The sequence below is a fragment of the Heliangelus exortis genome, chromosome 2, assembly GCF_036169615.1.
Source record: "Heliangelus exortis chromosome 2, bHelExo1.hap1, whole genome shotgun sequence".
NCBI classification, from domain to species: domain Eukaryota; kingdom Metazoa; phylum Chordata; class Aves; order Apodiformes; family Trochilidae; genus Heliangelus; species Heliangelus exortis.
The window spans coordinates 2,001,416-2,026,753 of NC_092423.1; the positions used below are offsets into that span (position 1 = coordinate 2,001,416).

The following is a 25,338-nucleotide window of genomic DNA, read 5'->3' on the forward strand; positions in this document are numbered from 1 at the left end:
GAACTGAAGGTTTTTCTTGGTAGCAGCAAAATTTTTAAAAGCGTTTATGGTGCATATCATGTGATTCCCCCTTCCTGTGAGGCCAAACTTGCTTGTGGTTTTAACAAGCAGAGAGAAAACAGGAGAAATTGAAGTTTAACCCATTCACTCCAGGTTAGAAAGAACTGTTCCCACCTTTAAGGCAGAACATTCTGCATGCCAAAGAGATTGGGTATTTCTGAAGCATAATGCAGATGTTTTGCTCTGTGGTTGTGACAGTCTTTCCCCTCCAAAACTGTGTGTTTTCCACTCAGCAGAAAGGACACATTTCCTCTGGTGATGGCCACTTAATGGCACGATTGCTTTGGGTGTTGACAATGTGCTGGAAGTTGTTTTTTGCCACCTTTTCAAGAGCTGGCTCTGTTGAAAAGAGAATTTGAGGTCTGGGTCCAAGTTGTTTCCTCTCACTAATGAGATCTTGGCAGAATTGACTTCTTTATTTCTCCCTTGCAGGGAAAACTGTCCTTTGCCAATGGCTTCATTCTGGAGGGAACCTTCACTAACAAATCTGGGCAAGGGCTTCAGACCCATGGCATCCTGAACACATCAAACGAGCAGCTGGAGGAGAGGATAACCAAAGCGTGAGTAGCAGGAGCTGAGATAAAATCAGAGAATTTTCAGGGTTGGAAGGGACCTTGAAGCTCATCCAGTTCCAACCCCCCTGCCATGGGCAGGGACACCTCCCACCAGCTCAGGTTGCTCAGAGCATCATCCAGCCTGGCCTTAAAAACTTCCAGGGATGGATGGGGCTTCCACCACCTCTCTGGGCAACCTGTGCCAGGCTCTCACCACCCTGATGGGGAAGAACTTCTTCCTGACATCCAACCTAAAATTCTTGGGTTGTGGCTTGGTTTGACTCTGTCTAGAGGAACACTGGGTCAGTCCCCCTAAGGATCAAGGTGGTCCTTGCCTGAGAGTTGATCTAAAACCTGGTTGGTATGCAAGGAGAGAAGGAGAGAAAAGTTTGTCATTTCATCTGGTGTCACATAAGATGCAGAAAACATGTTCCACTCCCATCCTGCCACCATCTACCCAGAGATCTTACCATCCTCTGGCTGGAGAGGATTTTGGAGGCTCAACATCTGCAGTGATTTTTGCACTGTGTGTGCACACATAAGTGTGTAAAATCATAGAATCATTTTGGTTGCAAAAAAAAAAACCTCAACGTTTATGATCATCAAGTCCAAGTATTAACAGCACTGCCAAGTCCACCAGGAAACCATGGCCCTAAGCATGGATTTTAGAGGTGGAAAAGTTGCCAAAACTCAAGGATTGAAGCATTTCACACGAAAATCTGAAGAACTTGGATTGTGCAGTGATCTAGAAGGAGCAAGGTTGTAGAACAGAGTCTTCTCCTCAGGGCTGAACCCTGCAGAGGGAGGATTCCAGTCCTGAGTTCAGTCAGTTTAACCCAAAGGAGGGGATCCCAGTGGGAAAGGCAGCTGCCTGTCCTCTGAGGGGAATTCCTTTTGCAAAATTCAGTTCAAGTTCCTCTTCAAAACCCTTCCAGCCCACCAGAAACAGCTCCTGTATTTTGCAGACAGCAGTAGTGGTAATGGTTGCTCAACTGCCTTCTTGTTAGCAGCATTTTCTGCAGGCTTTTAGTTGAAATAATCCATGTTTGGAAGCATCCATAAATGGAGGAGAAAGCCACTCATCAATTCACCAGCAAAGATTATTTAGATGCCATGCACCAGGAATGTTTCTTCACCCAAAGCTCCTCATTTTCAAGACTTTGAGTTGCTTTTCACTGAATTACCAGTTAGGCACTGGCAGCTTTCACTTACCCCATAATTCTTGTGTCAATATTTCTGGAGAACCTTCCATATTGAAGGCAAAATCTGAAATAACTGGGGAGGGCCCCCCAGAAAAATCTAATTCCATGTTCTATTTTGCAGGCAGCTGGGCCTTGAGGAGTTCCCAGTGGAGAAGAGGTGGAAAGGAATCTATGACCAGTTCCTGGAATTCATCCATTCTGGCTGCAAAGAAGAAACAGAGGAGTCTTTCATGGGGTTCCACATCCAAACGAGCAAGGAGCTGAGGAAATCTCAGGAATACCTCTTCTGCCAAAGGTCTGAGCACTGCTTCTCCTCATTGCAACAGGGGAACCCATGGGTGTAGAGTGGTTTACACTTGGGTCCCCCATGCTCTGAAGTTTGGAGGTTTCTGATGTTCCAGTGGCTGGCAAGGAGGATCAGTTTGAATCTTGAGTTTAAGGTGGTGATGTTGAAACTGATTTTTCTCAGTGAAAGTTTGGATGGGGATTTTTTTATGAAATGTGAGCAGCTTCATCTGCCCCTGGCTTTGCTGGTTCCTCTTGGGTTTGAGTGAGTGGATGCAGAGCAAACTCTTGTCCTCTTGGGAAAATACCTAAAATAGATCAGAGGGGCACCTTCAGGGTCCAAGATGAATTTAGATAATCTAGGTGTTCAGATAATTCAGGTGTTGAAAGCTGGTGGAGCCAACTCCATTAAAAAGGACAGAGAAATATTAATATTTATTGTAATAGTTCCATTGTCCCCTTGGTACCCACCTGCAGTGCCAACTGGGATTTATCCCAGGGTTTTCCTGTGTTGTTTTCCTCCCTCACCTCTCATTTTTCAGGGGGACTGAGGATGTATCCTGGAAGATAGAAGATATTCTTGAAGAGCTTGTCCAGCACCAGGGGCCAGAGGCACTGCAGAGTTATTTAGAGAAGGTAAAGTTTAAAGCCATAATGATCCACCAGACATGGGCATAGGTTGAAGCAACTTTCTGTTCTTTTTTATTAACATTGCCAGGGACTCCAGGAGTCTTCTCTAAATTATTTGTGACTCATGAAGAAGGTTATCCTTCTTGCTTTTTGGACACTCACTTTTCAGGCCAGGAACTGAGGCTAAAAATTCAACTTTTGGCTCTCAAACTATGTCAGGGAATAACCAGTTGCTGGAAATCAGTGATCAGCTTCCACACACTCTGGGCTCTTTTTTTCTTTTCCTGAAGAACCCTTTGCACTCCTTTGAGCATCACAGCAAATCTCCTGAGAACAGCAGTCCTGCTAAGCTTATTTCTGCCTGATAATGGGAGGAGAATGGGTTTCTGGAGGCAAAAAGAGGCCAGAATTATAGCTGATTACCTCCAGGCTTGCTCTCCTTTTGCTGACAAGAGAAGGCTGGGTGGCTTTTCAGTCTTACCCTCTCCTAATGGCAAAGGCTGACTTGTAAAATCTCATTTTCCTCCACTGTGCAGGCACTGAAGTCTTCCCTGCACCCACTGGGCAAGCTCCTGAAGGCCTTGATGATAGCTTTTCAGGCAACTTATTCTGGGATTGGGGCCAACAGACACCTACTGACTATGGCACAAGAGGAAGTCAAGTACTATGCAAAGAAAATATGGGAGTTCTACCAGTAAGTCAAGCACCTTGCATCCTTCCAATGGCTGTGAGTGTAGAGAGATTGTGAAGAAGACCATTGAGATATATATTTTATTTTTTTTTCAGGTGACTGGGATGCTTTATTTTATTTCTTGGAAGCTTTGCTTCAGAGTGGTGCTAGAGAAAGAGTTATTTGCAATACCTGAGGAAATTGTATTTTTCAGTGCATGACCCAGTGGCTTTAATGTGATTAAATCTCAGTGAATTAGGGCACCTCACTGAGCTGGTGCCCATAATAGATTTTATTTAGACAACCACAAGTAAGAGCAAGAAACCTGACTGGGTGATGAGGACAGCAAAGTATAATGGGGGACAGAGCAGTGGGGGTTGATATCAAGCATAGAATATTCTGAGTTGGAAGGGACCCATCAGGATCACCAATTCCCACTCCTGTCCCTGTGCAGGGCCCCCCCAGCATCACCCCAGGTGCCTGAGAGCATCATCCCAACACTTCTTGACCTCAGGCAGCTTTGGTGCTGGGACCACTTCCCTGGGGAGCTTCTTCCAGAGCTCAACAACCCCCTGGGTGAAAAAAAATTTCCTGATATTTAACCTAAACCTCCCCTGATTCAGCTTCCAGCCATTTCCCCAAGTCCAGTCCTTGGTAACAGGGGTGAAGAAATCAGTTTATGTTTGGATGACAAATATCTGAACATGCCTCAACTCACCAGGAGCTCAGAGGATGCAGTGTAAGGGTGTTGTCTGGGCTTGGTTGATGGGTTCTGCCTCTAAGAAGAGGTTGTTTGGTTGTGTGGTTGTGCCCAGGGGTACTTGAGGATGAGATCAAAGGCATGATTGGGGTCCTGTTGCTGCTTGATTATCTTTGAGCAGGAGCTACAAGAAATGCCACAGTAGGCAGAGGTAGGGAACTCTGCCCCTGGCTGCACTTGGAGGAGGAATTGCCTTAAAAATAAAACATTATTATTAAGGAGAAAAGCTCTGTAGCCATGTGGAAAGCTGCCAGCTCTGTGATGAGGAGTTGTCTGTCCTGGAGCAGTCCTGAGCTGATGGGAAGAAGTTGGGTTTGGTTCAGTTCATCTGCAGTGAGTCCTTATCACAAAGCTTGGTGTAGGAGAGGGATCTGAGCTCTCTTCCTGACCAGGGTTGATGATTTGAGAGCTGGTTCATGGGAAGGTGTTGCTGAGCTCAGTAAGGGCCTTGGAAAGCTTGTTTCATGGGGACCCACCTTGCTCTTCTGTGCCCATTTTTTTAGGTTGAGACTTCTACACCAGAAAAAAAAAAAAAAAACAACCTCTCTCCCTAGTGCCTGTTTTAATTTAATTTAAAATTATAATCATGAGGATTCTGCCAAGCTACAAAACCCTTCACTAACTGAAGAGGGTTGGGGTTTTGTTTGGTTATAAGTAGCACTCAAGTATTAGGTCCCTACAGCAGTTTGGATACAAATGCTCTTGGGATTCATCCAGTAACTTCAGGGTTGCAAGTTACCTGCAGAAAGAAGTCCTTAATTTTAAGCTCATGCAACAGATGAAATAATTTTTGGCCTTCCCCTTCCCAACTCATGTCTTCTCAGGAGAGACCTCAACAAATGCTTCCTGCTATGGTCTGGAGAACAGCAACACAACTCCTTAACTTCTGTCCAGTCAGCACCATGTTCTCTTTCATCAACTTCTCAAAATGAAGTTTTGGCTTGGAAATACCAAGCCAACCCCAAAGTACTTTTGCAGGGCATGACCTTCCTCTAATGTCCACAGGTAGATCAGAGAACTGGTTGGTAGGACAGGTCCTGAAGCCTCATGTCCCTTGAGAAAGAGTAGATGGGGATGGTGCCCGATGGAAATCAGAGTCAGGGTCTCCAGAGTGACCATCTCATTCTTCAGCAACTGTGGAGATTTTTTTTTTTAAATACTTATTTATTCCTTGTGGTTTCTTCTTGAGCAAGCCCTCAGCCAGTGAAATGTGAATCCCAAAACAACATTGCAATGATTATAAAGCTTTACTGAGCACCCCACTTGGTGCTGGAACAAGGTCCTCATTTGTGACAAACAAATAACCCTTAAAAAAAAAATTACAATCAGGTGGAACTAAACCTTGGTTCTGCTCCTCTTCTAGGGGATTGCTCCATCTGGCACTGGAACAGAAAGGCCAACAACCCCTGAAGTGTGGAGATGGGGAGACCAGGTATGTGTCACCACTGGGGGTTCAGTTTTAAGTTGCTTGGCCACTCAGGGTGTCTTCTAAAAGACAAAAAGTGCTGAACTGGTTGTATTTGTCCATCCGGGTCAGGATGAGTCCAAAGCTTCCAGTAGTTGGAGCATCAGAACAACTTCTCATCATTTGCTGGACCAGAATAGAGTGGAGGTGTGTGGGCCAAAAGGCTGCCCAGACCAACATAGTTTGGGGGGAGCCAACAGTCCCAGAAGTTTGTTCTTAGTCTCAGAAAATCATCCACTGTGGGCATGGTGACTTCCAGACTGGCACTGAGAGCAAGACAGGCATGGAAATAAGGAGTACAGTGTGGGATACGTGGCAGAAGAGTTAGGAGATAAGCTGTTCCTTGATGAAAAAGGTGGAAATAGGTGTGGGAGATGCAGGTTTATAATTTTTTGGGGGTGGGAAGAAACAATCTTGGTCCAGTTGTCCCTGTTGGGTCTGGGTTCCTCTTTGCAGCTGTCCTCGTGGGGGCTGAATGAAGCCAAGAGGTTGGTGGGGTGGTGAGCAGCTGGAAAAGGACTTGATCTGAATTTTTTGGGTCTGTTTTCCTTAAAGAAACAAGAAGAGCTCTATCAAACCAGCTCAGAAAGGACAGCTGGGGACAGGTGTCTTGTGCTCCAGGTTTCTCCCAGTGACTGAGGGGATCTTGTGGAGAAACAGTTCCCTCTCCTGTCCCAGGGCACAAGATGCTCCTGCATCTTCAGCTTCTGGGAACAGCCAGGAGAATGTGACATAAAGCACCACAATCCACCTGTGACCTTGATCTCAAAGGGGGAGGAAGGAGGGGAGAACATGGAGAGCTTCTTGAAGCCTCAGAAGATGCTTTTTCCATTCTGCCCTCTCTGGATTTTGGGTGGATCAAGGTTCTGGGGTCTCACTGGAGGCCTCTGCTTTGGTTTTCTCTGCTGTAGTGACCAGAAGGTGTGCAGTGTGGTCCTCCCACTGATCCTGCCCTGCTTCTACCCTGAGCTTTTCATGCTCTACATGCTCTATCATGAAAGAGAAGATGATCTCTACTGCCAAGGGATCGTGGACCTAAGTCTCTTCCCTGACATCAAGCTGCTTGAGTTCCTGGATGTGCAGAAGTAAGTGATGTCTTTTCATCTTAGGAAACAGATTCCAGCTGGGAAAGTAGCAGTCAGGGAATGTTCTGATGGCAGAGGAAGAAAGGGACTCAGAGACAGGTTTTATGGACTCATTTTATGTCCTCACGTGGTGCTGATGTTTCTCCTGGGCTTCTAGAGAAAATCCTCTTGTGGAGTCCCTGCAATCCTGTCTGGAAGGACATTGGCTACTGGAGAGCTGCCATTATCTCTACTAATTTTTATTTTTCTTGAGCAAAAATATTCTTTTCTAGCTCACCAAACAGATGGTTTGCTCCAACTCAGGACCAATCAAGGTTTATAAATGTTTCTAATTTATAAATCAGAAAGCTTTATAGTCCAATGGCATCTGCTGTAACTGTGTAGGCAAAGAGCTTCAAGAGGAAAAGCTGTGGAGTCAGATGTTTCCATATCTCCTCATTTTGGAAGTGATGCTCAGGAGGCACTTGAGCTTTTCCAACACATCTGCAGCTCAAGAGCTTCAACAGAGCAGCAGAAGAGCCAGAGTCCCAATTTCATTTGGTTTAGATTCAGTGTGATGAACTCTATGTAAAAGTGCCAAAACCTGATTATCACAGCAGCCAAAATTAAGCCAAAACTCAGGTGAATGAGTCCAAACTTTCCATTCTTCCTGCATCAGTGGAATCAGTGGAGCAAACAGATTCCAGGTTTTTAACATCACCTTGAATTGAGGAGATAACCCTCAGATTATCTTGATTTTTTTTTTTTTTTTTTTTTTTGAGTTAAATCATGGACATCCTCCTTCTAAATTTCCTCTCTGTAATCTCCTTTCAGACACCTCTGGCCTCTGAAAGATCTCACCCTGACAACCAACCAGGTAGGAAATAGAATCATAGAATTGTTTTGGTTGGAAAAGACCTTGAAGATCCTAAAATCCAACCACTGACCCAGCATTGCCAAGGCCACCACTGCCCCATGTCCCTCAGCACCACATCTACAAAGCTTTGAAACCCCTCCAGGGGTGATGGGGACTCCATCCTTGCCCTGGGCAGCCTGGGCCAGGCCCTGACAACCTTTTTGGGGAAGAAATTTTTCCTGATATCCAAATAAGAGAGAGCTTTGAGTGAGATTATCCAAATAAGAGTGAGATGGCACCGAGGCTACACATGGGTGCTGGAATTTTACCTCAGTGACCCCAGGGCAGATTGGCCTCAGAAATCAGAGCTCCATCACCTCTGCTGATGAGTTCTGATCTCTTGCCACTGCTGCATGTGAATTTCCAGGGGTGGGAATATGAGCTCTGCAGAGGATTGCTTTGGAATGCTCTGCTCAGTGGTGCTTCAAAGACATCTGTGCTCAGAGTGGGATTCTCTACAACTTTCAGTTCTCAGAATGCTTCTTTAGGGCCCAGCCCTGAAGAGCCAGGTGGGTGACTCTTGGAGAGATCATAGAATCAGAGAATTTTCAGGGTTGGAAGGGACCTTTAAGCTCATCCAGTTCCAACCCCCTGCCATGGGCAGGGACACCTCCACCAGCTCAGGTTGCTCAGAGCATCATCCAGCCTGACCTCCAAAACTTCCAGGGATGGATGGGGCTTCCACCACCTCTCTGGGCAACCTCTTCACCACCCTGATGGGGAAGAACCTCTTCCTGACATCCAACCTAAATCTCCCCTCCTCTACTTTGAATCCATACCAGTTCTGTTTAATATCTTTATAGATGGTATAGATGAGGGGATTGAGTCCATCATCAGCAAATCTGTAGATGACACTAAGCTGGAGGAAGTGTGGATCAGCTGGAAGGCAGGAGGGCTCTGCAGAGGGACCTGGACAGACTGGAGAGTTGGGCTGATCCCAACGGGATGAGGTTCAACATTCCAAGTGCCGGGTCCTGCACTTTGGCCACAACAACCCCATGGGGAGCTCCAGGCTGGGCACAGAGTGGCAGAAAGGGACCTGGGAGTCTGGATTGCCAGGAAGCTGAAGAGGAGCCCAGGTGGCCAAGAAGGCCAATGGCATCCTGGGCTGGCTCAGGAAGAGCGTGGCCAGCAGGTCCAGGGAAGGGATTCTGCCCCTGTGCTCAGCCCTGGGGAGGCCACAGCTTGAGTCCTGTGTCCAGTTCTGGGCCCCTCAGCTCAGGAAGGAGATTGAGGTGCTGGAGCAGGTCCAGAGAAGAGCAAGGAGGCTGGGAAGGGATCCAGCACAAGTCCTGTGAGGAAGGGCTGAGGGAGCTGGGGGTGTTGAGGCTGGAGAAGAGGAGGCTCAGGGGAGACCTCATCACTCTCTCCAACTCCCTGAAAGGAGGTTGGAGCCAGGGGGGGGTTGGGCTCTTTTCCCAGGCAACTCTCAGCAAGACAAGAGGGCACAAGAGGTCTCAAGTTGTGCCAGGGGAGGTTTAGGTTGGACATTAGAAAGAATTTCTTTCTGGAGAGGGTGCTCAGCCATTGGAATGGGCTGCCCAGGGAAGGGGTGGATTCTCCATCCCTGGAGATATTTCAAAAGAGCCTGGATGTGGCACTCAGTGCCATGGGCTGGGAACCACGGGGGGAGTGGATCAAGGGTTGGACTTGATGAGCTCTGAGGTCCCTTCCAACCCAGCCAATTCTATGATTCTATGATTCATTCCCCTTAGTCCTCTCACTACCCAAGTTCCTCACCCAACATCTGAGATGTTCTTACACAACTCTTTGTCTCCCTTTCAGAGGAGGTCCCTTATCAAGGACAAGTGTTTCCTTTCTGCCACGGAGTGCTTGCAGAAGTTGATGTAAGTCCCTGTCCCCAACCTTGAACTGACACCCAGGGATCTTCTGTTTTCTGGGAAGTGGTAGAAATTCACAACCCTTTTGGAAAAAGCAAGGGCTGGCTTTGCCTACGAGATTATTTCAAGACAAGTCAGTTTGTGGTATTATTTCTGTTTAAAAGAAACATCTCTAGAATTATTTTCTGCCCCCAACCCCCCCAAAAAAACCCTAAAAATCAACACAATATGGAGCATGCTGAAACACAGCAGTCCCTTGGCAAACATCTCCCTTTAATTTTATATAAACATCCCTACACCAAATCTGACAGGTGAAATGGAATTCCCTCTTCCCAGTGTGCACAGCAAATTGGACCTGGCTGTCACCTGTGGTTGGGAAGAGCCTTTTATCCTGGACACATGGAGATGCTGAGGGTAACCCCAAGATATCCAGTGGGACACCCCAAGATGTCCATGTAGGAAAGCAGAGCTCAATTTAAGAAGCTCATCTTGATTTCTGGGATTGAAGCCCAGCCCAGGGGATGGTGCTAAAGTAAAAAGTAGAAAGGAAGAGAAAGGGGAGCAGAGAAGTGTTGGGGGATCCATCAGGTTCTAGTATTCTAGTCCTGGAAGAGTCTCCCTAGGAAAGCCAATGGGATTTCTCTTCTGGAGAAGGCAGAACAGACTTTGTGGACCTTGAAAGGGTATTGGACCCTCAAGAGAGGGACAATTTGTCCTCAAAGAGAGCAATAACTTGATAGCACTGCCCAAAGTGATTCACCTCATGCTTTTTAGCTTTATTTGGGTGACTGAGACTCAGTTTAGTCCCATCTAAAATGAAAGAGTTCCAGGTGGCTGAGCAGGCCACCCTCAGCACTCGGGGAGACTCAGGTTCCACTTGGATGATGGGACTCCCTGGCACGACCCCATTGACCCCATTTTTGGTGCAGCCATTTGGGAGGCTTTGCAGACTTCTTTTTGGAACCTGACAACCTGCTGTGAATTATTTTACTTCTTTTCTTTTTTGAGTTCTGCTGCTTTCTCTCTCTAGCTCTGTAGTAAAAACATCTCTGACGTGGCTGTTCTCACCCTGACAGCACCACTGTGGATCCCAGGGAAAAACTGGTGATCCTCCAGAAAACTTATGAGGAGATAGAGAGCACGGTGTCCCGGGTGGTGGAGAAGGACTACAAGCTCCCCATGGATGACCTCTTGCCCCTCCTGATGTACGTTGTGTCCCGAGCAAAGTAAGTGGCAGCTTTTCAATTTCCCAGTTGTAGTTGGGGAGCAGAGAGAGCACAACCACATTTCCAGGCCAAATGCTCCCAAAGAACCCCTGGAGGTTGTGTTTGGACATGGTTTTCTTCTTGAGTTGGAGCTGGGTTTCTGTGTCTTGCTGTCTGAAATGTGATGGTGTTGCCCATGATATAACATGGGGAGAATCATGGAATGGGTTGGGTTGGAAGGGATCTTAAATAAATCATCCAGTTCCAACCCCCTGTATGGTCAGGGACCCCTCCCCCAGCCCAGGGGGCTCCAAGCCCCATCCAACCTTCAACACTGCCAGGGATGGGGCAGCCAGAACATCCTCGGGCAACCTGTTCCAAACCTGTTCTCACCACCCTCAAATTAAAGAATTTCTTCCCCATGTCCAACCTCAATCTCCCCTCTTCAATTTTTAACCCATTTCCCTTGTCCTCTTCCCAAGCTGTATGATCCTGAGGTTTATGGAGGAAAGAATTCAATTTTATCAGAGAATCAGAGAATTGCTGGTGTGGAAGGGACCTTAAAGCTCATCCAGTTCCAACCCCCTGCATGGTCAGGGACCCCTCCCCCAGCCCAGGGGGCTCCAAGCCCCTTCCAACCTTCAACACTGCCAGGGATGGGGCAGCCACAGCTTCCTTGGGCAACCTGGGCAACCAGAGGCTCCCTCAAATTAAAGATTTTCTCCCCCATGTCCAACCTCAATCTCCCCTTTCTCTCCAAGTTTTAACCCATTTCCCTTCTCCTCTCCCTACCCCCCCGTGTCCAAAGCCCTCCCCCAGCTTTCTTGGAGCCCCTTCAGATATTGGAAGGTTGCTCTGAGCTCACCTGGGAGCCTCCTCTTCTCCAGGCTGAACAACCCCAATCCCTCAGCCTGGCTTCCCAGGGAGCTGCTCAGCCCTCTGAGCATTTCAGTGGCTCTGCTCTGGACACCTTCCAGGAGCTCTGTGTCCTTCTGCTGTTGGGGACTCTAGACCTGGGTACAGAGCTCCAGGGGGGGTCTGAGCAGAATTAGGAACTTCCTTAGTGTCCATCTCTTACCCAAGAGGACACTTGGGGGTTGCCATGGGAACCTGCATCTCAGGTTACCACAGAAAATAACAACACGAAGCCTTTGAAGGCCTCCAAGGTATCACCAAATATCTTCCACCTTCTGTTTTCCATTCTCAGTGGACACTGTGATTCTTTTTGGAGACCAGGAAGGTCTTGAACACATTGAGACATTACCTGTGTAGGACTGACTATAAATCTGACACATTTCTGCCCCAAAAGCTCTGCCCTGGCTGCTTTCACTGAAACTCCAGGGACCTCCTTGCATCCAGTAGAATATAACTGTATTTTTTTTTTTTCCTGGTAAATTTGAGGCAAAGTCCTTCTTGGATATACTTGCTCTTCCTCAAAAAAGGTGAATGCTTAAAGTTGGGGCTATGAAATCCAAAGGTTGTGGGCTTTTTTTTTTTTTTTGCTGTGCTCATGTTGGTGGTTTTTTTTGTTAGGCAGGTCTTGACTGGAAAAAGGGAATAAGAGAAACTGTAAAATAGAAAACTTGAGATTTTTTATGACACAAATACCTTTGCTGAGATCTATCCATGCCAGGTATCTCAAGCACCTCCAGAAGACCAAGGTGATGCACAAGGAATCAGCACAGAACTTCCAGATTTGGGCCTCCTTCTCTCCCTAATCTGACTTTAAACAGAAACCTCACCAACCCCAGTGCCCAGAAGTTTGGTTTAGACATAGATTTTTTTTTTTTCCCCCCTAGAATACAGCACCTGGGAGCTGAAATCCATCTGATCAGAGACTTGATGGACCCCACCCATCAAGGAGGACTTTATGACTTTCTCTTAACAGCACTGGAGGTAAGGGAAATGTTGCCCACCACTGACAGCTTTTGGCCCTAAGTTCCAACCCTTTTCCTTGATCTTTTCCTCTCTTCCTTGCCCAGTCCTGCTATGAACACATCCAAAGGATGAGGCTCCACCAAAGGGAGAACTGCCACGGGAATCACAGCTCCTGAGCCCCAGGATCCCATGGGAATCTCTCCCCTCCTGCACTTTCTTGACCTGAACACTGTGGGATGAAGAAGCAACCAAGTGGCTGCTCTTCTGGTTGCTTTTCAAAAGGGATGAAAAAGTTATTTATCAGCTGAGGGGTCCTCCCTGGCTTTTCCCTTGGACTTAGCTCTGGGATGGGGAAGCTCAGCCTGGAAGCCTCAAGAGGCAACCTCAGCCCAACCTGGGGAATCTCTTGGAGGAGAAGTGGCCACAGGTTCTTTCTGCCTTGCAGTTTTATCTCATTTTTCCTGCACTCTGACACCTCCTTTCACTGCTCTCTCAGCTGCTGTGTTTGTGTTGCACTGGGGAGCTGACTGAAAGGAGGAGAGGTGGGGTGTTTGCTTTTTTTTCTTTTTTTTTTTTTTTTTTTTTTTTTAATTTTGGTTGTATTTTGTTTTATTTTTAATAGAAAGCGATCAAATGAAACCACAAAACTGTTTTGATGGGACCATTTCTGGTTGGCAGAAATGTGGCATAGGAGAGGCCACCCCCATGTTCCTGAGCAACCTGTTCCAGGAATGAGGTGGCTTTTCCTCTATCCCTAAAGAGGAAGGTTTTGGGTTGTTTTTTTTTTTTTTTTCCACTCCTCTTCCTACCTATGCCAAACTCAGTACCTCTCCATTGCATTGTAAAGCTGCTATGAACTAAATCCTTTGATTTATGATCCTTATAAGTGGATATTTATACTTTGCAGACTCCTGTTGAAGTCTCAGGGACATCACACTTGCACCTTGACCCATGTTAGTGCTGCTTGGTAATTCTGCAGGGGTTCATGGGTGCCTGATAGGAAGGACATGCCTAGTCCTGGGCTGAGAAACCTCAAACCCTGCTAAGAGAAAACACAAAACCACCTGAGTTTCTGCACTGACAGACCTGAAAAAACACTGATGATTTTTTTTCCTACTTGCACTGCTCTGTGCTGACAGACTGCCCACTGACCCCACTGGGTTACAAATCAGATGAAAATTGGGCTGGGTTTTATGCTGCCTTCATAAAAGGCAAAGGGATATGTAGGGTCCTGTTCCTGGATCAGATAAATCACTGATATCTGAATGGCATATGAGAGCAAGAGCTCTTTTTGAACTAGATTTTAACCTATTTTTTTGGGGGGGATTTAATATTTTTTACATTACAGTTTGATTTGAAATTGTCCAGGTCTGGGACTTTAAGAAAACAAAACTCTACAGCCTGTGTTTCCTCCTGTTTATCACAAGTATTATGCTTTAATAAATAGTACATTAATTACAACAATTAATATATTGGTATGAGAGTATCCTAATGTATGTTTCACAGTAACTTTGTATTTAAATAAAGCTGTTCCATTTTTAAGAGATTCCAGGCCTGCATGCTTCTTATTCTAATATCACTGCTGTCTTCAGTCATTGGAGAATTTAATTCTCTTTAAGTCTACAAAAAGTTCTATATGGCTCCCTTATAATCTTGAGCACTGGTGGGAAAGAAGAACTGGAACTACAAATTAATTTCTCAATGTAATTGCAAGACACTGAATCATTAAAATGATTTTTATGCTTCTGCTCCCTGCCAAATCACTAAGGAGAGCATGGCTTAAACTTTAAGACACTTCCCTGCAATTAAACTACTGGGTTTTCCCCCCCTGCTTTTTGGGATCACACTCAAACCTTAACAGGCCTGAACCTTCCAGAACTGAGGATGTTGTGGGGCAGAGAGAGCACAGGTGAAGGAAGAATAAGCAATAATAATAATAAATAATAAGTCCCACCTTCCTTTACCTGAACACCTCTTCAGCCACCCTACCATCTCCTCTCTTTTTCCTTACCTGTTTTTCACAGGGAAGAGGAATTACCTGGAGAACTGCTGCCTGGATTTTATTTCCTCTCAGCAAACTGATGGGATCCATCCAAATGAGGGTGTTTTCTGCTGGACAGTGTCCAAACTGTTGAGATCCTGGGTTCTCAGTGTTAAAACCCAGATTTGTAGGTTTGCTGTTTTCACACAGCCAAGGCAGTTCCAGCTTCCAGGGCCATGGAATGAAAAAGCACTCTTGAGCTAAACAAACCCTTTATAAAAATGCAGTGTTTCAAGGGGTTGGTGCAGTTACACAGCATGCAGTGAGCCTGGGGAATACAAGAGGAAAATGTTTGCCTCCAAAGTCCATTGATTGTCAGCTTTAAAGCATTGTTCCTCACCTCTCTGAAACCTCCCCTTAATTCATGGAAGGAGGAAAGCTCCAGTTTGCCTCTCCTGGTGAATGTAAACAGCCAGGAGTAACAGCTGTGAACTTTTTATTTCAGAGTTGCTTCAAACTGGCACTTTTCCAGGCCAAAGAAATACTCTGCCAGAAGGCTGAATCACTGAGATGTAGTCACAGCTGTTACAAAAAAAAAAAAAAAATTAAAATAAAGAAATAAAAGCCTGTTTTCTCCATTCTTCCATGCTCTGGGTATTGATTTTAGTTTTGGGTACCACTTCCCACTCAAAATGCAGAAATTTGCTAGAAAACAGAACATGCAAAATGCATGCACATACAAACTCCACAGGATTATCTAGAAAACAATAAGATTTTTTTTTTTTTCAGCCTACTAGAGAGTTCTACTATTGCACTTTCTAAACACAGGGTTCCTAGTTGCTCTTATCTGGCTGAAAACTGAGCAAGTTCTTGAGCTATAATTCAAGTGAAGCCCTAAAGGGGCAGCTAAGTTAACAGTGTGCAGCCATTTGTGCTTCTAGGCTTCCTTTTCCAGTAAAAGCAAGGGAGATGCTTCACTGGAAATGCTCTTTTAGCCTGTGGGTAGCATTCAGGTTGGAAATTGTGCTCTGTAACCATGCAGGAGTGCTATTTGGTGTGTTAACAGCATGGCTTTTTGAGAGGAGAGACCATGAGGCTATTTGCTCCCTTCCCTGATGAAGCAAATCTCTGCTTGAGAAAATACTGTGCCTTAAAATAGTGTGTAGAGAGGGGAGAGCACATTCAGGTTCCTCCTTTTGAGCTTAAATCTTTAGTGGCAGATTCCCCAGCAAGAGCCCAGCTCCCTGATATGTTAAATTTAATCCTGAAGCCCCTGAAGGTTGGGTCAGCTGGAGATTTTCAGCTTTAGAGAGATGCCACTGTACAGGAAAATAGGACACTCAGCTCTTCCACATCTTATGCTTCAGCTGCTGAGCCTGCTCAGCCTGCAGGGGAAATAAAATAAAAAAAAAAAACAACAAAACCAACACAACTAGGATCCTCTAATATTTAAAAAAAGAGCTGAGCTGCAGCTGGAAGCAAGCCAGCTCTCAAAGCAATTGAGGTGGAACCAGACAAAGCTCAACTGCTGAAGCCTGCAGTGCTGTTTTGCTCTGAAGAAGCAGCAGGAATATTGTGCAGGCCACTGCAGCAATCTGGTTTAGCCCTGACAGAGCTAACTGAGAATTTCTGTTTCCCCTCCCTGCATCCACACCACCAGCAGGGCTCAATATAATATTAAAATTATTTGGGTTTTCCTGTTATCTCAGAGAATTTGTCTGGTTACTCCAGATACTTCAGTGCTGTCCAAGTTAAAAAGTGTTCTTAAGAATGTACTCTCTCCCTACTCTATCCTTCCAACTAGGATCCTCTAATATTTAAAAAAAGAGCTGAGCTGCAGCTGGAAGCAAGCCAGCTCTCAAAGCAATTGAGGTGGAACCAGACAAAGCTCAACTGCTGAAGCCTGCAGTGCTTTTTTTGCTCTGCAGTGCTCTGAAAAAGCAGCAGGAATATTGTGCAGGCCACTGCAGCAATCTGGTTTAGCCCTGACAGAGCTAACTGAGAATTTCTGTTTGCCCTCCCTGCACCCACACCACCAGCAGGGCTCAATATAATATTAAAATGATTTGGGTTTTCCTGTTATCTCAGAGAATTTGTCTGGTTACTCCAGATACTTCAGTGCTGTTAAAAAGTGTTCTTAAGAATGTACTCTCTCCCTACTCTATGTTAAGGCTCTTAAACTGTCACAGCTATGAAACAGGGAGGAGTCAGTCTTCTCCAAACACCCATTTTGCAAAAGGTTTCATTTTACAAAGAAGTGACTAAATAGGGAGGTTAGAGGAGAGCTGTATCTATTGCTGCTTTCAAGTGGAGGAGTAATGCCTCTGGAGGTGGAGAAAGTGATGTCAGGTCTAGTTTCTTGAAATCTTCATTAGCACTTAATGATGTTAACACCTTCACAGTCCTCTTTAAATCAAACACTGCATGGAGCATGCCCAAGGTGGAAATGGCAGCTTTTGGAGTGTTCTTTGCTGAAGCTTCATCATCCAGGCCATTTTCCAAGACAGAAATCCTGTTCTCTGCAATAATTTTGAGGAAGTTGTAGAACTCCTTATAGTCTATACCTGTGCAAGACTTCATGATCAACTAGGGGAAAAAAAAGACAGCATTGAAGAGAAAACAACTCCCTTACCTACAGGAAGAATTACCAAACTATATTTATCAAGCAAGTAACAACCTGGAATTATAAGTAACCATTTTGAACCATATTTTTTTAGAATTCCCCCCATGGCACTAAAATTCTTGACCTTACTTGCAAGGCCACCAGCCCCAAAAGCAACAGTTTTGTTTCTTCTGGTTTTTGTCTTGTTTTTTGAAGCTATTTTTGAAGGCTATCAACCCAGCAGCTGTAACAGCCTCCAGAAATAAACCTTACATTTGTTTCATGGTTAATATTTTGGAAGCATGCAAGTTACAGCACTGCTCAGCAGAGTCACATGTTCTGAAAGCCTCATTTTGCAGACACAGAGGCTTGTTGCCACCTCCACCTTATTTTTTTTTCTTGTTTCAGATTCAAGGTTTCATCAGTTCTGTGTGGGCTCTGCTGTTTAAGTGAAAAAGCACTGAAATTTCACAAAGAGGAATGTAAATACTGCATAAAAGACTGATCTTGATGCTAATACTAACCTTGATAGTTGAAGAAGACCAGCTGAAGCATCAGTTTTTCATAGAAGCATCATAACCTCCCTGCCACAGCCAATAAAAGACTGGCACAAGCTTTTCCCTGTGCTATTGTCCTGGTTTGGGCCAGGATAAAGGGGATTTTCTGTCCTGTACTTTTGCTTTCAGCTCAGTCTCTTGTCAGGAGCTGCACTGCTGAAATGAACAGCAAGTTTCTGTTCAGTGGCTGCTCTGGGACTGATAACTCTGGGTGTTTAGAGTTACAGCTGGGAATGGGCTGCAGAACCAGGGACACTGCTCAGCTCTGAGGAACATTTTGCCCTCCAGAAGGAATCAAGAGGTCCCACCTGCAGCCTCCTTTGGGGAGGAACAGACAAGAGAGATGCCAGAATTGACCAAACAGAGGATTCCATCCCATACACCTCATCCTCAGGAGAAATTTGAGGGATCACAAAGGTCAAACCCCTTCCTGCTTCCCCTTCTTCCCCTCTCCCTGTTTGCTTCAGCATCCTGGGAGGATTCCATCCCTTCCTCTGCCTGTGCTCCTGATCCATCCCAGCCTGAATCTGTGTGTTCCTGCCTCCAGCTCCCAACTGCTGCTGACCCCAGGATTCCAGCCTGGACTTTCCCAGGGCTGCCCTGCAGCCTCGGGGGTGACCTGAGAGTTATTGGGGGGAAGGGGGGAGGAACCTGGGATCAATTTTCCTGTAGATTTGTATAGATTTAGTCATTTTTCCTATTTATCATTCCTGTTTCATTCAAGCTGTGTAGTTTAGTTTCCAACCCATCAGTCTCTCTCCCTTATTCTCTCTCCTTTCTTTATCAGGGAGGAGAGAGAGATTAATAGAGAGCAGCTGTTACTTGGTTTAACTGCCAGGCCAGTGTTAAACCCTGACAGATTAATTGGTACCCCATGGTTTAACACTGGCCCTGCAATTAAACCCAGTGACAGCTACTGAAGTATATATTTGATTTCTTGCAAAATGAAGCTGTCACCAGTTCCTACCTTCCATAAGAAACCAACTCCCAGTATGAGCTTAAGGAGCTGTGTGTCTTAGAACCCATAAAGTGGTGCAATGCAGCCCAGATTCCTCTAAAAGAAGAGGGTCAGGCAGCCAGCACCACGTTGTCATACCTGGCACTGCAGGTGCCAATCATCTATAGGGTCCTTCCACTCCTTGATTTCCCTTTGGACAGCTGCCAATTCATCCTGCAGGAAGCCCCACATCGTGGCCACATTGCAGCCATTCACCCAGTTGTGGTTGATGGAAATGGTATCCTCCTGCAGGAAAAAAAAATTCAGTAGGTATGAAGCTCTAGAGAGGAAAGGGTGAGAAAAACAGCTGCACCAGAAACCAACACTGAAAAAGGTAAAATTATATTCCCCAAGAAGGGAAATGCTTCTCTTGACACCACTGTGCTGAAGGACCTGAGCAATCCAATCTTGCTTTGCTCTGCTAACTGGCAAACACCTCTAGTTCCTCTGTCTGAGCACACCTTGTAAGGGCACAAAGGTGGTGAAGAGAAAGGGAAAAGGTTGTTAATCTTGGTTTGTAACCATGGAGAGCAATCTGTTAGCATCTGCCACTATTAAATGGTAATTTAATGCAAAGCAAGATGAGCAGCCTCACCAGAAGTCCATCTCCCCAAGCATACTGTTTCTCAGCAAGCAGTAGTATCAAAAGTAGAACTTTTATAAGAAAAGAAAACCACAGTTTTTCACACAATTCACACAACTGTTTCAGCTGAACACTCTCCAAGCTTGGAGCCAAGGAGCTCCTGAGTTCAGGTTTGCTTTTAGCCACCATCTTGAGCAACCACTTTCAGAACTTTTCTCCCTGAATCTCCCTAAACTTTTTTTCCAGCCCAGTTAAGACTTTGGGCACCCAACACACTGTGAATGTTCTGCTTCCAGCCAGCTGCCTGACTTGTCTCTCTTTTCCCAAGCCCAAAAATGCTATCAGTTACCTTACCAGATTGTAAACCTGATGATGCCATCCACTGGGGATGAAAACAATCTCCCCTGCTTCCTGCACAATTTCAACAGGGGGTTGGCTTTGGTTGTAACGAGGGTAAACACTCTTGTCCCTAAGACTTGGTGCAGTCACATCAAAGGGCAAGTTGCCATGGCAATCCTTCAGGAATTCCTCCTGTCCTGCAGGGTACAGCAGCCATCTCTTCCTCCCACAAACATTGGCTGACCAGCTATAGGAACGGAAGACATCAGCATGAAAGGGAGTCCTGGAGAGGGCAGATCAGAAATTGAAGTTAACACAGTGCCTAAAAGCTGGCAGATGGACTCAAATCTCTGAGAATCAGCCATAAAACTCCCAGGAAGTCTTGAAGGTCAGGGGGGATGGGGCTTGGAGCAACCTGGTGTGGTGGGAGATGTCCCTGCTCATGCAGGGGGTTGGAACTGGGTGAGCTTTAAGGTCCCTTCCAACCCAACCCATTCTGGGATCCTACACAAACAATCTTTACAGTGCAAACCTGATGCCAAACTGTCAGCCTTTTCATTTAATATTGGTCATTTGGAGTATTCAAAGCTCACTGTTTCTCCAGAGTATTGAAGTATTTTATATCCCCTCTGCTTCTCCCTCAGTTAGTTCTGAATCTATCCCACAAATACTTCAGTGTCAGGAGGTTTGTTGGGCTGATCCCAACGGGATGAGGTTCAACATTCCAAGTGCCGGGTCCTGCACTTTGGCCACAACAACCCCATGGGGAGCTCCAGGCTGGGCACAGAGTGGCAGAAAGGGAGCTGGGAGTCTGGATTGCCAGGAAGCTGAAGAGGAGGCAGCAGTGTGCCCAGGTGGCCAAGAAGGCCAATGGCATCCTGGGCTGGCTCAGGAACAGCGTGGCCAGCAGGTCCAGGGAAGGGATTCTGCCCCTGTGCTCAGCCCTGGGGAGGCCACAGCTTGAGTCCTGTGTCCAGTTCTGGGCCCCTCAGCTCAGGAAGGAGATTGAGGTGCTGGAGCAGGTCCAGAGAAGAGCAAGGAGGCTGGGAAGGGATCCAGCACAAGTCCTGGGAGGAAGGGCTGAGGGAGCTGGGGGTGTTGAGGCTGGAGAAGAGGAGGCTCAGGGGAGACCTCATCACTCTCTCCAACTCCCTGAAAGGAGGTTGGAGCCAGGGGGGGGTTGGGCTCTTTTCCCAGATGACTTTCAACAAGACAAGAGGGCACAAGAGGTCTCAAGTTGTGCCAGGGGAGGTTCAGGTTGGACATTAGAAAGAATTTCTTTCTGGAGAGGGTGATCAGAGGTTGGAATGGGCTGCCCAGGGAAGGGGTGGATTCTCCATCCCTGGAGATATTTCAAAAGAGCCTGGATGTGGCACTCAGTGCCATGGGCTGGGAACCACGGGGGGAGTGGATCAAGGGTTGGACTTGATGATCTCGGAGGTCCCTTCCAACCCAGACAATTCTATGATTCTGTGATGGGAACTGATGAGATTCTTTGAAACAAAACTTTAACACCAATGCTGGACTTCATTTTTCATCTGCTAAGGATTTGGCCAACCCATCCCCACCTCTCAGAAGTTTCTGTTGTCCCTGCAAACCACAAGTGGCTGATGATTCCCAGGGAGATTTGGATCTAAAAAACTTCTAAAACCAGCTGACTCCTGCACATTTTTGTCTGCACAACTCAGGGCAACTTTTGGAAGTGCAAAAACACTTGAGGTGCCTGCAGCAGGACAGCTCACATCCAGAACTAAAGGAGCTGCCTGAGAAAAGCTGGGCTCAGGTACAACACTGTGCTGTATGTGATCACAAACTGCTTTGGGTTGGAAGGGACCTTCAAGATCATTTAGTTCCAACCCCCTGCCATGGACAGGGACACCTCCTGCTTGATCCCATTGTTCCAAGCCCCATCCAACCTGGCCTGGAACATTTCCAGAGATGGGGCAGCCACAGCTTCTCTGGGCAGCCTGGGCCAGGGTCTCACAGCAAAAAAATCTCTTCCAAATCCCTCCCCTCTTCCAGTTTAAAACTTTCCAGAGCAGAGCTGCTCCAGCCCTTGCATCAGCTTTGGATTTGCTTCTTAAATTGAGGATCCCAGACCTGGATCCAGCACTGCAGGAGGGGTCTCACACACAATCTCCTCTGTTGACCTGGGGGCCACACTTCTTCTGAGGCACCCCCAGGACACAGTTGGTTTCTGAGCTGCCAGCACATGTTTCTGGCTCCCCTTAGTCCTTCTCCTCAAGGATGCTCTCCAGTTTTTCTCCCCCCAGCCTGGATTTATGCCTGGGATTGCAGGACCTTGCACTTGGCCTTCTCTAACTTCAGGCAGTTTGCATGGGTCCACCCCTCAAAGTCCCTCTGGCTGAAGCACAACCTGATAAACCCCTGAAACACGACCTGATAAGCCCCTGAAACACCAAATCTTCCAAAAAAATGACTGTGTAAGAATGACAGAAGCCTCAGTGCCTTACCATGAACCTTTGGGTCCCATGTAGACAAACCTGTAGTCATCCACAGCTATAGCATCCCAGTATTCATTCAGCCAATCAGATGAGAAATACACAGGGGTTGTATAAACATCTTGCTCTGGGAAAGCCCTTAAAAAGACACCAGGCATTGGAAATCAGGCTCAGAAAAAAGGCAGAATTGTTCCTTCTTACTTCAGTTCCCACTCCCCAGGTACAGAGAGCAATGGGGTCTCTAGCAGGACACTGATGCTCAGCTGCCACCTCCTCTGTGGCACTGACAGCTCTGAGTTGCATGGAAAATGTGGTTTTCTGCATCTCAGGAAAGCTGTGAAGCTTCACTGCTGTTTGGGAGACTCCTCCTAATTCTGGCAGAGACAATTCCTAATAAATCCAAGTTCTTGAGATGAGACATCTGCAAGACTGGTTGTCCAACAGGATGGAAGGTGTGTGTGTGGGGGGGAAAGGTTAGGAAGGAGGCCAGGCTGTGGTTTACCACTTTTTTTTTTTTTTTTATTCTCTTATTTTGATAAGTGTGTGACCTCCTCCTGCCCCTTTCCCATCCTTTTTGGTGTCTGAGAAAGCAGCCAGGGAGGTAGAGACTGAAAAATTACTGTGAGGCACTGGCACACTCAAAAATAAAAACAAGGGGACCATAAGAAAACTGGATTAAGAGCAGGCTACATTTAAGGAAGAAAAAAATTTGAGTGTAAAGACTTCAAAGTCTTCTACAGATCTGAGGAATGCATAAAGAATCCACCTTGGAGAAGCCAGAATGGATTGAGGAGAACTTTAGTGACCAGGAAGGTTAAGAGAAAAGAAAATGGAGGGTAAAGGATTACAACTCACACCCACTCAGTAATTAAACAAATTTAAAAATGTTCATCCTTCTTTTTAAGAAGCAGGGTGGCAAACAAAAGCCAAAGATTCCAGCCACAGAGCTTCCAGAGGGGTAACAGAATCATTTAAAAGAAAGAGGAAAAGGCTGTCAGCCTCTTTGGGAAACAAGAGCTTGTTTAAGGATCTTTCCCTGGGAATTATGCCCAGGACTGTGCAGCTAAAGACACAATTTGCTGGGCAGGTGCTACCAAACAGCACTGAGGGGCATTTAAATGCTCAGGCAGGAAAAGATGAAGATTAAGGCTCCATGGCAGCTCCCAGGTGTGCATGGCATGGAGGGGGGTTCCAGAGGTCTCTCTTACCTGCTCAGGTGCCAATCCTTCAGGTAAAGGCACCCCCTGGATGAACTGTGGCCATTCCTGATGTATTCCTTCCAGTATTTTATGTATTCCTTGAAGGGGAGCTGCTCCTTTGGGTTGGAGTTGTACTCCTTGACATCACAGTTGGCAACAGGTACTACAGCTTCTCCTGAAATACAAACTCCTTGAGCTCACGTGGGGACAGAATAACTGAATAAACTGAATTTTTTTAACCTTTTATACATATATATATATGTATATTATACTATATTACCTATTATCTTTCCATATATAAAAGCAGACTACAGGACCTGGGTCCTGAGCACAATACAAACACCCAAAACAACAATTCCTGGCTCAGCTCTCACTCCCAGCACCATCATTCTAGGCAGACAGAGAATTTTAAAGGCCAGAAATATTTGTTTAATGTGACCTGAATCCTCCTCTCAATCTACATGAGGAGTGGGGTGCTGATTCTTAAAAATACACACTAATATTTTTAAGGGGCAGGCATCAGGATGTCCCTCTGGTTATGGTTAAGTTGGTGGGGTTTAAATGATGGTTTGGTTAAATGATGGTTTAGTTACTTCATTAGAGGAATAAAGTCAAGATTGGAACCCACAAAACTGGAACCCATTGGAACTTCCACAAAATAAGAAGGGTAAGTGTGGAGAATGAATTATTAACTTAGAAAATAAGCCTGGAGAACTGCTTGGTTTTGTTTAGAGGTTCTACTCTGAAGATTAAAAAAAAAAAAAAAAAACAAAACAGGTCATCCAGATGTTTTAATGAGGTATTAAAAAAGCCAAGCTTTTATTAAAAACTTACCAAACTTCTGCAGCAGATAATCAAAGTTGGGCTTCCCATCCCAAGTCACCCAGTTCCTCCTGCTGCCCCACTCTTCAGTGAACTTGGCTGAGAAAATACAGGGATGGTTGGGAATCAAATAATCCCGGAAAAAGTCGGAATAAGTGAATGATTCTACTTTTTCAATAAAGTCAACGTGGCCTCCAGGGAGGCAGAGAGCACCCTGAGATGAGCTGCTGTAGTCATGGAAAAAGGCAGTGGAACAGGCAAAGGTTGCCCTGTCCATGCAGGCTGAGTCCCCTTCCTGGCTGAGCCAAGACAGGGTTGGACTGAAGCTACGGGGTTATTCTACAGCAAAAATAAAAAATAAAATAAAATAAAACGGAAGGTTTTAAAATGGAAGTCTCTAAATCCATGAAAACTCCCAGGAAAAGAGAAAGTGCTGGAGGGCAAAGAAGTCATGGAGAAGCATCACATCAGGTGAATTTGGGTGGCTCACTGCAGATGCTGAGGATGTTGCTCTCTTGTCACCTTGTTGCCAGGGCAACCACACTCTCTGGACCACCAAAAGCTTCTTCTTCCCTAAAAAAATAAAAATAAAAATAAATCAGAAACATTCATTTCAGTGGAATATCCCTGCTGAAATTGTGGAGGGAAGGAAAACCCCCTCAATATTTTGGGGCTCTGGGAAACCACTGCACTTTGGCAGGAGAAGACATCAGGTTTAGCAACCACCCCCCTTTCCCTGTGGGACGAGCAGCAACCATACGTTAAAAAAAGAATAATTTTGGAAAGAAAAGGTGAATAACAACGAGGAGAAGAGAAAGGGGGGGGAGGGGGGAGAAGAGGACACAGAGAGGAGGCCCGAGGGCTGCACCTGAGGCCGCGTATCATGGAGGGATGGGCTTCAGGAGAGGGGAGACATCGGGGGGTGAAGGGGAAACATCGGGGGGTGAAGGGGAGACGAAGCAGCCGGGATAGAGGAGGAAAAACGGAGCCGCCATGAGGCGTCTCCCCTCCCCACAAAGCTCCAGGGAAGGACCCGGACCCCACAGCGCGGCGCACACCCCCTCCCCGCCTCGATTTCTCGGTCCTCTGCCCACGGGAGAGGAGAAAAGACACCGGGGACACCTCCCCCTTAAATCCCTACCCCCGCCATACCTCCTGAAAGATAGGTGAGGAGGGAGGGGAGAAGCGGAAAGGGACAGAGTCCCCCGGCAGCTCCCGGAACTTGGGCGCTGGGAAGGTTGGAGCCCGGGGGGAAGGGTGAGGAGG

General features: G+C 46.2%; 2 protein-coding genes across 8 annotated transcripts in view; one reads left to right on the plus strand and one right to left on the minus strand.

The window, feature by feature from the left end:
- ALS2CL (ALS2 C-terminal like) overlaps positions 1 to 14,076 on the plus strand; it is a 63,302-nt gene extending 49,226 nt beyond the window's left edge. For all 5 annotated transcript variants that reach the window (XM_071734530.1, XM_071734531.1, XM_071734529.1 and 2 more), the window contains 11 exons: positions 493 to 620; positions 1,938 to 2,111; positions 2,644 to 2,737; positions 3,268 to 3,425; positions 5,525 to 5,593; positions 6,538 to 6,711; positions 7,525 to 7,567; positions 9,392 to 9,453; positions 10,524 to 10,673; positions 12,452 to 12,548; positions 12,635 to 14,076. In XM_071734530.1, the coding sequence (XP_071590631.1) occupies positions 493 to 620; positions 1,938 to 2,111; positions 2,644 to 2,737; positions 3,268 to 3,425; positions 5,525 to 5,593; positions 6,538 to 6,711; positions 7,525 to 7,567; positions 9,392 to 9,453; positions 10,524 to 10,673; positions 12,452 to 12,548; positions 12,635 to 12,706 (1,221 nt within the window). In that variant the 3' untranslated portion in view covers positions 12,707 to 14,076. The remainder of the gene's footprint in view (positions 1 to 492; positions 621 to 1,937; positions 2,112 to 2,643; positions 2,738 to 3,267; positions 3,426 to 5,524; positions 5,594 to 6,537; positions 6,712 to 7,524; positions 7,568 to 9,391; positions 9,454 to 10,523; positions 10,674 to 12,451; positions 12,549 to 12,634) is intronic.
- JMJD4 (jumonji domain containing 4) lies at positions 13,937 to 25,338 on the minus strand. Of its 3 annotated transcripts, none has more exons than XM_071734534.1 (7): positions 25,225 to 25,325; positions 24,085 to 24,645; positions 23,260 to 23,425; positions 22,064 to 22,189; positions 19,605 to 19,872; positions 18,767 to 18,913; positions 13,937 to 14,839 (listed from the first exon to the last, which is right to left on the minus strand). In XM_071734534.1, the coding sequence occupies exons 2-7, from the start codon at positions 24,347 to 24,349 to the stop codon at positions 14,714 to 14,716; spliced, it is 1,098 nt and encodes a 365-aa protein (XP_071590635.1). In that variant the 5' UTR covers positions 24,350 to 24,645; positions 25,225 to 25,325; the 3' UTR covers positions 13,937 to 14,713. The 3 variants fall into 3 exon arrangements, with proteins under 3 accessions (XP_071590635.1, XP_071590633.1, XP_071590634.1); XM_071734532.1 differs by lacking the exon at positions 13,937 to 14,839 and adding an exon at positions 16,725 to 17,097 and having other exon boundaries at positions 25,225 to 25,338; XM_071734533.1 differs by lacking the exons at positions 13,937 to 14,839; positions 25,225 to 25,325 and adding exons at positions 16,725 to 17,097; positions 24,941 to 25,081.